Genomic DNA, 14,690 nt, shown 5'->3' with positions numbered 1-14,690 from the left:
TCAGTTTTGGGCCCCTCACCAGCAGAAGGACATTGAGAGGCTGGAGCGTGTCCAGAGAAGGGCAGCGGAGCTGGGGAAGGGTCTGGAGCACAAGTGTGATGAGGAGCAGCTGAGGGAATTGGGGGTGTTCAGCCTGGAGAAAAGGAGGCTGAGGGGAAACCTTCTTGCTCTCTACAGCTGCCTGAAAGGAGGCTGGAGCCAGGGCGGGGTTGGTCTCTTCTCCCAAGGAACAGGTGATGGGATGAGAAGAAACAGCTTCAAGTTGTGCCAGGGGAGGTTTAGATTGGATATTTGGAACAATTTCTTCCTGGAAAGGGTTGTCAGACCCTGGCCCAGGCTGCCCAGGCGGTGGTGGAGTCCCCATCCCTGGAGGGATTTCAAAGCCACGTAGATGTGTTGTTGAGGGACATGGTTTACTCGTGGCCTTATTAGTGTTGGGTTAATGGTTGGACTTGATCTTAAAGCTCTTTTCAAACCAGAACAATTTGGTGATTCTAATATTAAAAAAAGAAATTACACCTGTGTTGTTTTAAAGAGAAGGAAGTGTGGGAGGCAAGAATGAATAAAGAAACCTGCTTGTGTGAGAGAGGGTTCCCATGCAGTCTGGGACCAGACAGCACACCAAAACAGACTGGTGTGGAAGTGTCAGCTGCAAAGTTGATGACCAGCTAAATGATCACCGTGTGTTTCAGAAAATGGAGCTGCAGGGGATGAGAGTAGAGAGGTTGTGGATCACTGTGACATGTTGCAAGACAGAATGGTAAACAAGACACAGCTATCCTCTTCTTTTTTGTCCTCTGCCTTTCTCATCCTATCTGAAATGCTTTATATTTTCTTTTTAAAAGGTCCTTCATCTTAAATATGGGAGAATAGGGGGTAAAAACAACCCTCTTTTTTTTTTTATTTTATTTTATTTCCAGAACCCTGCACTGGTGAACGTAATAGAAATATTAATGAGACAGTAATTCCTTTTTTTCCCAGGGATTCAGAAAGGCAGTACATTCTCTATTTCCCACCTTAAAATTTTATATCATGGCTTTGAGTTATTTTCTGAACTTACGTTGAACTACTACAAGGTCAAAAATCTGTGAGGATTGTTGATAAGCTGCAGCTGTCTTTCTCCCAGAAAGTCAGTGGTATCTTGCAGGAAGATAATATGTTTTTTCTGAACTAGGAGAATACCACATAAATATTTAATACCACTACTGCTGCTCATGAACAGCTTAGTACTGTTGCAAGAGCACAACAGATGCTCTCTTCTTGGTTCCTCTCTTTGCTCTCACATTATTTTTATGTATTAGAAGTGTCTAAATATTTACCAGTGTGAAATAATATTGATACAGCACCACATATAAATAAGCTATCTGTTGTGACACTAACCTCCTTTCTAGCCACGCTGCTTTTTGTACCAGGGAAGGGTAGGACAAAAAGGAACCAGATGACTTTAGAAGGAGCTCTAAGCACCTTGCCTTCATTACCAGTTGATATATTAAATACAGGGGCTTCTCAAGGGAAGATAATAAGTTGCTGATTGTGCTGACTGCGTGCTAAAAATACTGGGTGCTTCTTCAAATTGAACAGGTAATTACGATTTCAAGAGAAACATTGCTTCTGTCCCTTACGACCTATTGATTTCAAAGTGTTTCCAGCTACTTCCACCCAGCAGCTAGGATGCCCATAAGTTACTTTTGCAATCATATCTAGGTTTTTAAAGTTGTCTGTGTAGAGCAACTGTTTTCATGGAGAGTTTATTAATAATTATTCAAAAATTTTATGGATAGGAGTGCATAATATTATATCTTCCGTTATATGTATATTTTCTTTTTAACAGTAAGTGACAGTTGACTGGCTTTTTACCTGCCTTTGTTCTCCAGATTATTACAGTTACTGTTTTTAAAGAGTGTATGTACTAGTCCTGTGTCCCAGTTACGTTGTGCTTCTCCACTCCTTCCCCCATTATGCCTCTTTTCTTCCCTTATTATTGATTCTTTTTATAGCCTCAGAGGATTTCCTTTCAACTTCAGGCCTTTCCACCCCACTCTGCATATGGGAAAACGCTGCAGGGAGGGAACATGCTCTGCTTCCTCCCACCACCTGTGTGGCTGTCCCAGGTAGTGTCCATGCACACACACAAACTCTGCCACTTATTGTTGGCAAATGCAAGCATAACAGATAGGACTGATTTGCAGTGCCTTACGTAGCAGGTGGTCGAAGAAAATAATTAGAATAATAGCTAGAATAAATCAAGGACTCAGCGGGAATAATGGAATTGTTGCCAGAGCAGACACCTCATTCTGTGGAATGCGATAAACACTCAGCTTTGCTGTTATAGCATGAGAGAGATGAGGTGACTCTAGGGGTAAATGGTTGGGAGGATTAATGAATCACACTTGCCAACAGGGCTACCAAGCAGAACTTTGGATTTAAGCAAAAACTTTAGGAGGCTAAAGAATTCCCAAGATGCTGTTACTAACCGCTCGTTCTGTTTCCGCAGAGCCACTGAGTGGCAATAGTGTAATCAGCAAACTGTATCTGGTCTAGAATAAATTACTAAGCTAGTAACATCTATTAATGGAGAAGATACTGCTACATTTGCCTTTGTTTTGTTTTTATGGTCTTTGCCTAAGCGTGATTTGCTGTTGCTGTTCCTCTTGGTCTTCCAAGAAGGATGGCTGTGAGCCCATTTCAAACAACTTTAAAGACCCTTCATAGATGAAATGAATCTGTGGAGCAGAAAAGAAGGAAAGGGAACAGGGAGGAGAGCTAAAAGGTTAGAAATTCCAAATGTGGGAAGTGCCAGGAGGTGTATAGAAGGTTGCTGACAGAAGCTTTCAGCTTTGAAGGCATGTGGCAGCTGTTGGATGCTGCCCAGAAACATCGGGTAGATCTTCAGTTGCTGATGAACTCTTTTTCCTTGAGGAGGTTGAGGAGGAGGTCCTGTGGCTTACCCCTGTCCATCTACAGTCTCATATAAATAAAATGATGAAGGTAAAAGCATAAGCAGGACCATTTAATGGCCAGTACTGGAGAACAGTATCACACTGAAGAGATTTTTGGTTCAATTCAGCAGAGCCATTCTTGTATTCTGTAAATAAAATGCAATAATTGAATGATTTTAGTCTGGTGAAAATTCCTTTTTTTACATTTGTATCAGGCTGGGTTTCTTTTCTGAAGGAGCTGCAAAATAAGCATTTCCCAGAAATAGACTCATTTTAATGAAAAGCCTAATCCAGATCTGTGATCCAAGTGATTGTCTATGCAGAGGGCTACAGCCTCCTTGGGTGTGTTGAACATGAGAAAGAAAAATAATGGTTGAGTAATGCAGTGGTTGCAGTGTATTTGATGTTGTTGTAAAACTTTAAATACTGTTGTATTGCCTTGAGCTGTAAATAAGGAGATAGTTTTCCTGAGGGCACTCATTTTTATCAAGGAGGTGAAACTTATAATTAAAATAATATATTGCACCTCTATCAGGAGCTTTTAATAACTGTGATAAAAGTCAGTTAAACTGTTGATCTACATTGATTTTTTTTTACTCTTTTGGGAAGACAATTATCTGTGTCTTTAAATACAGCTTTGAAATGTTTAGTGGGGTAAATGAGTTTCCTTTCAATTCATACTAAACATCTCATTGAAACACTATTATTGGCAGGTAGCCAGCATTACCTCTGAAAATTTCTTGTCTTCTTTTTCATGGGCACATTGACAGAAACAGATTAGGCAGCATTTAATGATCAGTCCTTCAGTTACTAGAGCTTCTGTTGGAGTCCTAGTAAATGTTAGAGATAAAAAGCTCTTTACTTTAGAAACAGTTTCATGAAATATGGCCAATGCCGTGGTAATTTTTATGTTAATGAGAATCATTGTAGTAAGGAGCAGGCTATTTTTAGAAACTATTTTCACAGATAATTGCACTCATATTTATGTGCATAAAATATCTAGATAAAGCCCCAGTGTGTGCCCGTTTCTCCAGATGGTCAAATTGTGTGAACAAAGTTTCTCTCCCCCCACAGTGTCTGTGTGGAAATAACTTCTATTTGCTCGCTGGGTGTGTTTGCTGTGGCTCTGGGTATGTTTCCTACAAAGCAGGTCAGACTTCTCTCTGGATATGTATACAGCATATAGGAAAGAAATAGAAGTTAAAGCTTCAGCCCTTGGTGTGACAACGTGCAGGAGCAGAATAGCTGAATGAATTCAGTAGTACAGGTAAAACTGGTCCCTTATCTTCCGCATCATTTGGGGATCTATGCATTATGTGGACAGGGTGTCACAATTTAAACCAGAAAATGCAAAGGATGGGCCTGTCAGTAGCAGCCTGATCTTTGCTACGTTTTGTATACTGCATAGAAACAGTACATATTGCTATACCGTTAGTATGAACATTATACATCCCAAGGCTGTGTGGAAAAACTACAATTATTATGGATATTGGATTGCTTCCTTGGTCTTTCTGAATTAGTATTTTGTCCACACACACATTTTCCTCCAGCATGCCAGCCATAAAAGTTAGGATACTTACACTCACTACCTCTAAAATGACTTCCCATTCAGAAAAAGCTTCTGAAACCATTTTTCTACCTGAACTAAGAGATCATTGCTGCACTTACCAGCCCTCAGACAACTCTAGGTTGCATAGGCTCTTTTCAAGTGGTGTTTTTTTTCTCCATCATTCAATTGTTTTCTGGGGCTCTTTCACTAAGGCCCCTTGCTGCTGAAGCGTATGGCTGGGAACATAAAGCCAAATGGAAAGGAAGGCAGGAATAAAGGGATGTGTCTTGGATGGAGAATGCAGATTTGCCAGGCATTTAGACAAACAGAGCATCATTCAGTAAAATATATATTTAAGCACAAATCAGCAGCAGCAACTGAATGCTTGCCTTCAGGGTGGATAAACCATGATGGCCAAATTAATTGTTTGTTGGTTGTTGTTGGGGTTCTTTTGTTTAGTTTTTAATTTAAAAAGCGTAATGGTTTTGCTGTGAACATAAACGAGACAAAGTTTTTTCAGGGCTGCACGGGGTGGGAGAGAGCACATGGTTGTACTGATGCTCCTTATGGAGAGGAGAGGTCTGATGAAGGAGATTTAAATTATAAAAAATATTATAGTTGGCCTTAAAATATAGCTGGGCTTCAATATTTTTTAGGGTAGAAGCCGTGCTTTACAGAGATTGTGCTGCAAAACTTGTGTACTTACGACAATGAAAAATGCTGTATTTCCTGTACTTAGCCCCGGGGGAAAGCTGACCCTTCCAGAAACATAAAGACTGGAGTTCTGTGCTTGGTTAAAGTGAAGGTGAAACTTCACAGCAAATTGATAGAGATATTCTCATGGGTTTCTCCAAAACTGCGTAATAAATGGAGACTCACTTGGAGCACCTGCGAGACGAAGCAGATGGGACTGCTCGGTGCAGTGAGCACAATCTGGAGAGATTTGTCTTGGTGTTTGGATAGGTGCGGTGTTCAGGAGTCAAAACCACCCTCCAAGGTCATGCTATGGAGGCTCAAAGCCTCTTCCAAATGTTAAATGTCTCTTCTTATTGAGTTGTATTGTAGCAGTGCCGGGGACTGTTGTAGACTCAAATCTCCTTGCATTAAGTTCTGTGTAAACTTGAAGAGAGCCACTATCCAGCAGAGTGTTAGACAGGGGGCAACCTGTAGATCCTGACAGTTCAGGACTAAAAAGAGACTGTGGAGGGATGAGGTGGGAGGTGGGCACGTTTCCTCCTTGTCTGGCAGTAGCACTTTCCTGCACCACATACAGAATTAGGGTATTTATGACACTGAGGTGCATAGTCTTGGTAAATAATTCACTGAAGACAATTTCATGTCTGTGTACTAAGTTCTCCTGTCAGTTAATTTGTTACCACCATAGCGGTTGCTTTGCACCCCAAGAGCATTTCTTTTCTGGGTTTGATGTGATGACTTACTGAAGCTGAAGATTGTGAGGATTCCTTTGTGTTAGACACTTGAGGAAAAGTTCTCTTTGGCATTTGGAGTTGGGGTTTTTGAGGCTATTGGGGAAGGGAGGAGGAATGACAGCTTCCTGTACCTTGCAAGGTGAGTTGAAAGATCCTTTACACTGTTCACTCTGAATGTTAGCAGGCAAGTCCACTTTTCTTATTTGACATTCAAGGTCTGTGTATGAGGCCTTATAGAACATCCTAAAGTAAGCGTATAGAGTAGGCCATTAAGTAGCAACCAAAACTATGTATTTTTTGTTTATCTGCTCTATTGTGATAGTTTAATAAGACATACCAAGATCTGCAGTGATGTGCTGCTGATAAACTTCTTCAGTATTTTGAGCATCTTCCTTAAGGAATTTAAAGACTGGCAAAATAAGTATGCAAAATTAATACAAAACAAACTTTTTCTGTTTCACCTACTGTGCGTTACCGTGCCATGATCTCTGATGTGCTGTTTTTCTGCACATTAATATCTACTGGTATTGGAAAAATTTGCAGGCAGAAGGGCTAAAAATAGATGCTGGTCATTGTTGCAAAACTGACCCTCTTATGGCGGATTTATGGTGTTTATGCCACTGTTTTCTTGGCTTAGTAGTTTCCATAATCATATATACTATATGGTGACTTTGGCAGCTGGAGTGTATCAGGAACTGAAATGATTTTATTACGTGCTGTCAATAATCAGGAAAGATAAAATAATTAACTAGACATTGGTCTTTTCTCCCTGGATTCCGGAGTGTTTTATAGGTGTTCTCAGGAGATCTGGAAATTTGGATCATAGAATGGTTTGGGTTGGAAGGGACCTTAAAGACCACTTGTTTTAGAAATCTTTTGCCCCATCTGTAGGAGACTTTGTAATGAGTGTAGACAGTGAGCAGAAGTGACTTGATTTATCTCAACCTTACGTTAACCTTTGAATCAGTTCTATAGAGATTGATGACACCATATAAGGGACCTTAAAGATCATCTAGTTCCAACGCACCTGCCATGGGCAGGAACACCTTTCAGTGGTCCCTCTTGTTCCACACCCTATCCAGCCTGGCTTTCAACACTGCCAGGGATGGGGCAGCCACAGCTGTTCTGGGAAACCTAGGCCAGTGTCTCACCACCTTCACAGCAAAGAATTTCTTCCTCAGATCTCATCTCAATCTCCCCTCTTGCAGCTTGAAACTGTTCCTCCTTGTCCCATCAGTCCATGCCCTTGTCAGAAGTCCCTCCCCAGCTTTTCTGTAGCCCCTTCAGCTCCTGGAAGGTGCTCTAAGGTCTCCCTGGAGCCTTCTCTTCTCCAGGCTGAATAACCCCAACTCTCTCAGCCTGTCTCCAGAGCAGAGCTGCTCCAGCCCTCACATCATCTCCATGACTTCCTCTGGACTCGCTCCAACAGCTCAAGTCCAGAACTTACATGCATTTATAATATGCATCACAGCAAATAGGATTCTTTGCTGTCATTATCCCACTGACAGGTGAGCTAGATCTTAAACTTCATTTATCACAAATCACAGTCTGCAAGCAAATGGTGTTCAGAGCAGCCAACAAGTAGTATCTTACTACCTTACAGTAACTTAGTAAGAAGTCTAAGGTCATATAATTGAAAGACATTGATGTTAAGTGACTATAAAATGACCACTACTCAGCTTGCTGTTGGCATGGCATTTTTCTGCTTCCCAGGTGACAACTGGTGCTTGGCAATGTGTGTGTTCCCAGGCTGCTCCAAAGGCAGTAAAGAGGCACAGTTTAGTCTCTACTTCTTGGTCAGTAGGCCATTGTCAGCATCAATGAATGCAGATCCTATCATTACATTTTAATTAGGCAAGCATTTACAAGAAAAAGGGGAAAATGCAAATTTAGAGTTAAAATGGAGACACATTTTTGAGCCACAAGCTTCTGTTAATGCATATAATTAAAGTACTAAGTGATTGTTCATTCCCCAGGGAGTTGGAGGTGTCATTCAATGCAGTAGCTTTCAAGTTCTACCAGTATTCATAATTATAAATAATACAGCTGATGGAGATAAGGAGTACTGTAATATGGAGAGTTAAGATAATGTTCATCTTTGTGTAGTCAGACATGAATTTAATCATCTGTTTAATGCAGGAACTGCAGTAAAGGAACCAATTCAACAATCAAATTGAGTGACATCTGATTTCTAATGGACATTCTTTAAAAAATAGATTTTGGTGACCTTGATTTTCAACAAATCCTGACATTTGAGTAAATTGCTTTAAAAACTTGCTGTGCTTACCCTATAACTGTTATTTCTTGAAACAGTTGAACATCTTGAGAGCAAGCAGATTAAACATTGCAACTGAATCTTACGTCTGTAAAAAGATTAAATGGAATTGCAAAAAATAATATTTTTCTCTTTTGGAGAACTGCAGCTTTTGGATGGCTTCAAAACACATTTATGTTTTGTTCTGTACTTAAAGTGGTCAGTAAGATCAGATTGAAACTGCAAGGTATAATCTTTATACTGGCTGATTTGTGCCATTACTGAACCTGAAAATGGGAATAAACTGCTGTTTGGTCTCATTATGATCCCAAATCCTATGACCTTTCTGTTGCAACCCTGGACAGATACATGGGTGAGTAATGGGTTTTCTATTTATAAAGGTCATTTCAAACATATAGGAAGGTGAAATATTTGAGTTAAGGACACTAGCTCCTGATTCCATCTGCTCTTTTATTCTGGTCTTTTTCTGTGGTTCACATAATGTTATTACATTGACTTTTGGTTTTCAACTGATGCCTGTTTTCTTGGACAGGAATTACAATGTCATGTAATTTTTAAGACTCAGAACAATAGATGGGAGTTGGACAAAAGGATTTAATCATGCGCATTGATACATCTGCCTTGATGGAAAAATCAGTGGCTTCTTGGCATCTAAATAACTAATTTTACACCCATTGGACCCCGATTATTCATAGTTGCAGTGAGTTTATGAAGTGGTGGATGAATGGATTCTATAGATGCCGTTAGCTTTAATAACAGGGAACTTCTACAACAAAGGCATATGCTACTAAAATCAATTACTGTTCTCATAAAACATGTTAGTGACTAACTTGTATAACCTTGTAGACTGACTGTGTGTTGATGGGATCTTATTAAGATTCATTGTTTGTAATTCAGAGAGCAGCTGTTCATACAAGTAAAGTAGTTTTAATGAAGCTCAGGTGAAGCAAAAAAAAAAACAGTGAATTCCAGGATACTCTGGTTACTCACTGTGTTATTTAATGTGAAAAAATACCCAGGTTTTCTCTAATACCACATGAACTGGGCAAGGTTATAAGAAACGTTATTTTTTAGGGTAGGAAGAGGTGCCTGTTTATGAACCTCCAGATCATTTAAATTTCATCTAATCTGAATAGACTTTTTTTTTTTTTATTACAATTGAACCTCAACCATAATGTCTCATGTCCTGCCTGTTGTCTGCTTGCATAAATTTAAAATTTTACTCTAGCATCCATCTTTATTATATGAGTTGTGTTAAATGCTAGTTGGCTTACAGTCTTTACCTAGAGGGGAGAGAACTTCAAGTTCAAAGAAAGTCGCTTTAGTAGCTTTGAAGTCCTGCATGCTTCCAGTTGGAATATTCATGCCTGCGAGAGCACTACACTGCATCCTCAAGTGATTCCAAAAGACTGGAAATTTGCAGGAGTCCTTTCTCTCTGGGTCATCTTTAACCTCTAACTTCACAGTGCATTAGCAGACATGGATTTAAGCCCTGATTGAGTGCTTGCTAGAGCTGATGGAAAGCCTCCTGTTGACTCCAGTGATGCTATGGATGGTGGTCTCCGGAACAAATGTTGCTTTAGAAATTGAATTTGTTTTGGCAGTAAACTGTTCAGAATGTTTTTATCAGCTAAAGACACCTTTTAAGGTGTCTAATTAAAAAACAGAAAAGGCTACAATTCCTAGTAAAGCTTGGCATGTGTTAGCATTTTATAGTTCCTTTGTTTCATGTGAGACTTAATCAAAGCTGTTTATAAATGGGAAAAGGCTAAGCCTTTAAATATTGGGATTTACAGACACTATTTAAAGTTCACTGCTGGAAAAAGAAGATCAGGAAAAAAAAAGGAGACACTGCTTTGTTGTTTGAAATTAATTACTTTAGAAATAATTAAACTAGAGGAATATTTTGAGAAATAGTTTAATAAATACATATGAAAATATGTTGACTTTTTTTTAATGCCAGCATTGCTGAAGTATAAAGTAGCATTATCTGCCAGCTTATTTTATTGGTGTAAAATGTGCAGTGTGTGTGAAGTGGCAAAATTCACAGTGTGATTAGAAACCTTAACTTTTGACCTTGCCTTTGACTGCCGGATGGCTTTAACCCTAGTGCTGTGTTGGTGCCTGCTTTTAATCTGCAATGCAAATCAGTGCATGTTTAAATACTCTGACTGGTGAATCACACATGCTTTTGTGTTCAGTTCAGTATCATTGCAAATATTAATACATAACGTTAGTGGAAGCCTTTTTGCCTTGCTGGAGTGGTTTATTTACCTTCCTGTATCTCATTGGGGAAGCATCATTGCTTCCTTACCGTAATGTCTTTGTCTTCTTCAGTGCCATTTGGCCGTAGAGCTACCCTCCTCAGAACAATCACCTCTTACACAATTTTCTTATTCTTTCTTTCACAGTTGCTTTGTTTTACATTAAAGCACCTCAAATCACCCACCAAAGATGGAAGTTTGTCCTTTTGGGTTGCTCAAGGACAACAGGATACTGAATTGTTTTTCTGACCCTACAGTACCTCATGTGCTGCATGACTTTGGATTACACACCTGCTTCAGTGGGCTGGTTTGAAAATTAGTCCTGTGATTTTTATTCTCCCCACCCCCCCCTGCTTTGCATCAGATGCACACCAGGGTCAGAGCAGAAGTGGTAAGAGTGGTCAACCAAGGGCAGAGCATGTCTGCCTTCTCTGACAGCCACCAGTGACAGTATTGCCCTGTGAAGTCAAACTGAACCCTTGGAGTAGAAGGGAGGACACACACTTCCAAGAGATGCATTAAGCAGACATAATGATTCCCTGCTGTCACATGGGAGCAGATCCTGTTTCTGACCCTTTTTCCTTATTGGGAGTTGGACTCGATGATCCTTATGGGTCCCTTCCAACTTGAGATATTCTAAGGTTCACCAGTAGTACTCATCAGACTGCTCCATAAGCCAGCCTAACACTAAATCAAAAGAAAAGCTCTTTCCCCAAATGAGTGTTGGATTCTCTCCCATTAGGAAGGTGTGTCATCCTGGCCAGGGACCATAAGTCGGAGGTGACATGAGGTTGGGAATAGGACGGCATGGCTGGAAGTGTGGGCAGACCATCACATCTGCTGCCCATAGAGCACAAACCAGCCCAGAGTGCCTCCAGATAAGTCACGTGTGTCCAAATCTCAAAGCTGATGAGAATTATTTTATTTCATGAAGCTGGCATGAGAAGTATGTTTTTTCATCTCGTGACTGTGTGAGAGTCATGACAAACAGGATTATTTATGGAGTGCATAAACTGTCCTGAGGAAAGGAGAAAACTCTTTTATCTACACATGCTCCAGAGAGAGCACCTTGACACTAGAGTTCAGAGTAATCTGTCTTTATCCGCCTTTGGCCAACTCCCTTGTAAACCATTTGCTTTGCAGATAGCAGAGCTTAATTGGACACGAGGCATGTAACCTGTGTGAGATGGTTGTTCTTGTGTCTTGAATACTCTTTGAGGAGCAATGAGTTAGTTATCCCCTCTGGAGGCTGATGTGGAGAACCAAATGGTTTAGTGATTCTGTAAGGAGGCGAGTGCAATGAGGCTGTGCCTGGATGAGGTTCTCGCAGCAGCAGCAGCAGCTTTTGGCACAACTGTTTTGCAAAGCTGCTGGTAACTCAAGTCAGAGAGTTAATCCGAGTTAAAACAGCCCTACAAAATTTAAAACCGGTAGCTTTGTGTTGTTTTTTGTCTTTATGGAGCATTACTGCTCCTTAAGCCAGTAGTGCTGCTGGGATGGTGATGGCTGAAGCTTCATCAGATCATGAATGCAGAATTTGGTAGTTAATTTTGCAGCAGCAGTGTGGACTTGGTTCAGCTTGGAGAAGAGAAGGCTCAGGGGAGACCTTATTATGGCCTTTCAATATGTAAAAAGGGCCTATAAGAAGGATGGGGACAGACTTTGTAGCAGAGCCTGTAGCAATAGGACAAAGGGGTGATGGTTTTAAACTCAGAGAGGAGAGATTTAGATATTGGGAAGAAATTGTTTACAATGAGGATGGTGAGACGCTGGCTGAGGTTGCCCAGAGAGGTGGTAGAAGCCTTATCCCTGGAAACATTCCAGGTCAGATTGGACTGAGTTCTGAGAAACCTGATCTAGTTGATCAGGGGCAGGGGGGCCCAAGTGGCCTTTGGAAGTCCCTTCCAACCCAAATTGTTTTATGACTTTATCCATGGTCCATATCTTATTTTGTCTCTCAAACTGACTCACTTGTCCCCGTCTCTCTATTTGTCATGATCATATAAATAGTTCAGGAGACTGGTCTGCTTGGATAAGGTATTTTTTAACTGGTTTAATTTTTTCAGCTGGATTTTCTCTCTGCTCTGTTTTCTTCTGTAGCTGCACAGCAGGTCGGGTGCCTGAGGAGTGCGAGTGAGCAGCACAGAGGCTGCTGGAGCTGGCCCCAGGCTTAGGCAGGGAGGCTGCCAGAAAAGGCTTGGGCTGACATGGTCCTGCCGTTTCCCTGACCTTGCTCACCTCTCTTTGTCCTTGTGCTGGATCTAGCATGCATTTGAGTCTGTGCAGATCCATTTTGGTGTGCTTAAGCTAGCAGCAAGTCATTTGCTGCTTTTTATTGTGGTGAAGCATGGTTTTGTGGAGCACAGAAAGCCAACAGAGCCACTTAAGAGTTGACCAGGTGGGAAGATTCTGCTCCCAGCAGGCTACTAATAGCACTTTATTCCAACATCAGGGCTTGCTGGAGCACTCCAGGAGCTGGTTTAAGTCACAGTGCTGGTAGGAAATATAGCAAAATGTCTGAGTGGGTCTGGGCCACGTTAATGTGTTGAAGCACTTTGGCAAGTGCTGGTAAGTACCAAAGCTGGCTCAGCAATTGGTGGGACCACAGTAGCCTGCTATTAACTCAGCTTAACAGACTTGTATTTTTTTAATTACTATGAAAATACCATGTTGGAGAGGGATCAAGTGGTGGATTTCAAGTGTACAACAGTCTAATCCAGTGTTAGATCTGGCCTGTAGATGCTATTACAATAAGGGCTATGTCATCGCTTAAGTCAGTTTAATGGTTGCTTGGTTCAGGGTGCCTTGATTTATTTTTTTTTTTTGCCTTGATTTTTTTTTTTTGTAAGTGATTTTATTTTAGTTGTCATTACTGAAATTGAATCTGCAAAAAAATGTGATTGCTGTGTAGTGGGAGCTAGTACTGTTCAATTTGCAGTTCTGGGGTAGGATTTAGTCATAGGAGTTTGCAGGAGATAGTTTGTCCTCCCATTCACCAGGATTGTTCAGAACTGCATTGTAGAATAAGTCTGTTTTTCTTCATTGCTATTCAAACGATGTATCCCAGACACATTGATTAATCTCTAAATGTGGTCTGCTGAGATTGAAGATAAGTACGCTCATTTCTATTGTTCTAATTCTGTGCAGACTCTGTTACAATAAATGATGCAGTATCTGTTGAATTCATGCTGAAAGGTAGAAGTAATATGCAGATTTGGCTCGTAGCATTGTCATTGTGGATTTTTTTTCTGTAGTGTCCTTTTCTTTACATCTATAACATATTCTTTTTATTTAAAAAATGTCACCAGCTGATAAATACTGGAAACTCAATGTAAGCCAGTAATTCTTAAACCTCACTAAAAGTTGTCTTTTATAAAATCCATCTTGAAATTAGTTTCGTTGCGGCACTAGGAAATGTAGTTTGTTTTGCCCTGATTTGCATTTTTTGTTCCACTTTTGCAGGAGTTTTTTGAGAATCCTGCTTTTCGCCCAGACGGCATGAAGCTCTATCCGACCCTAGTGATCCGTGGCACTGGTCTGTATGAGCTCTGGAAGACTGGAAGATACAAGAGCTACCCCCCCAGCACTCTTGTGGACCTTGTGGCCAGAATCCTGGCTCTTGTCCCACCGTGGACACGTGTGTACCGTGTTCAGAGGTAATTTTCTGTGGTGAACCTTGTATCTTGATTTATTGAGCTTGGAGGGATCTTACTTTAATTACAGCAACATCCGACTCAGCCTTTTATGATTTTTCAGCCTTAATGCACCATAGATTTTTTTAAGCTACTTCCTATCTATTCAGAATGGGAAAGGCCAAGTAGGATGAGCAGTTATTTAAATTGAGCTGCCTCTCTAAGGCATCCAGAAGCTTCCAGATTTCTGGGGGCTCTGCTTTTGCTGCCAGTCAAACAAAAACATAAGATGTAGCATGCATAATACTTTAATGATATTGATGGATATCTTGGCTGTGGGTGAAGTTTCCTGTATTTATTGCAGAAGCTGCGAGGTGTGTAATTTTTTTTGGCTATAGCGACTTCCTTTCCCTCCCTGTGGGTGTTACAGGGTTTACATAAATGTACTGTTGTAATGCCATTATTTCTGTCATTCCCACAGAATCAGAGAATCTTAGGGGTTGGAAGGGACCTCAAAAGATCATCTAGTCCAACGCCCCTGCCAGAGCAGGGTCACCCAGAGCACGTCACACAGGAACGTGTCCAGGCGGGTTTTGAATGT

The 14,690-nt window shown here is 40.7% G+C and overlaps 1 protein-coding gene across 1 annotated transcript in view; it reads left to right on the top strand.

The window, feature by feature from the left end:
• ELP3 (elongator acetyltransferase complex subunit 3) overlaps nt 1–14,690 on the top strand; it is a 96,052-nt gene that overhangs the window by 38,314 nt on the left and 43,048 nt on the right. Inside the window, exon 10 of the mRNA XM_051613570.1 lies at nt 13,920–14,113. Coding sequence (XP_051469530.1) covers nt 13,920–14,113 — 194 coding nt within the window. The remainder of the gene's footprint in view (nt 1–13,919; nt 14,114–14,690) is intronic.

This window comes from Apus apus, chromosome 3 (assembly GCF_020740795.1).
Source record: "Apus apus isolate bApuApu2 chromosome 3, bApuApu2.pri.cur, whole genome shotgun sequence".
In the NCBI taxonomy this organism is placed as follows: domain Eukaryota; kingdom Metazoa; phylum Chordata; class Aves; order Apodiformes; family Apodidae; genus Apus; species Apus apus.
The sequence above is the reverse complement of the archived record's forward strand: the minus strand, read 5'-3'. Positions and strand labels throughout refer to the sequence as shown.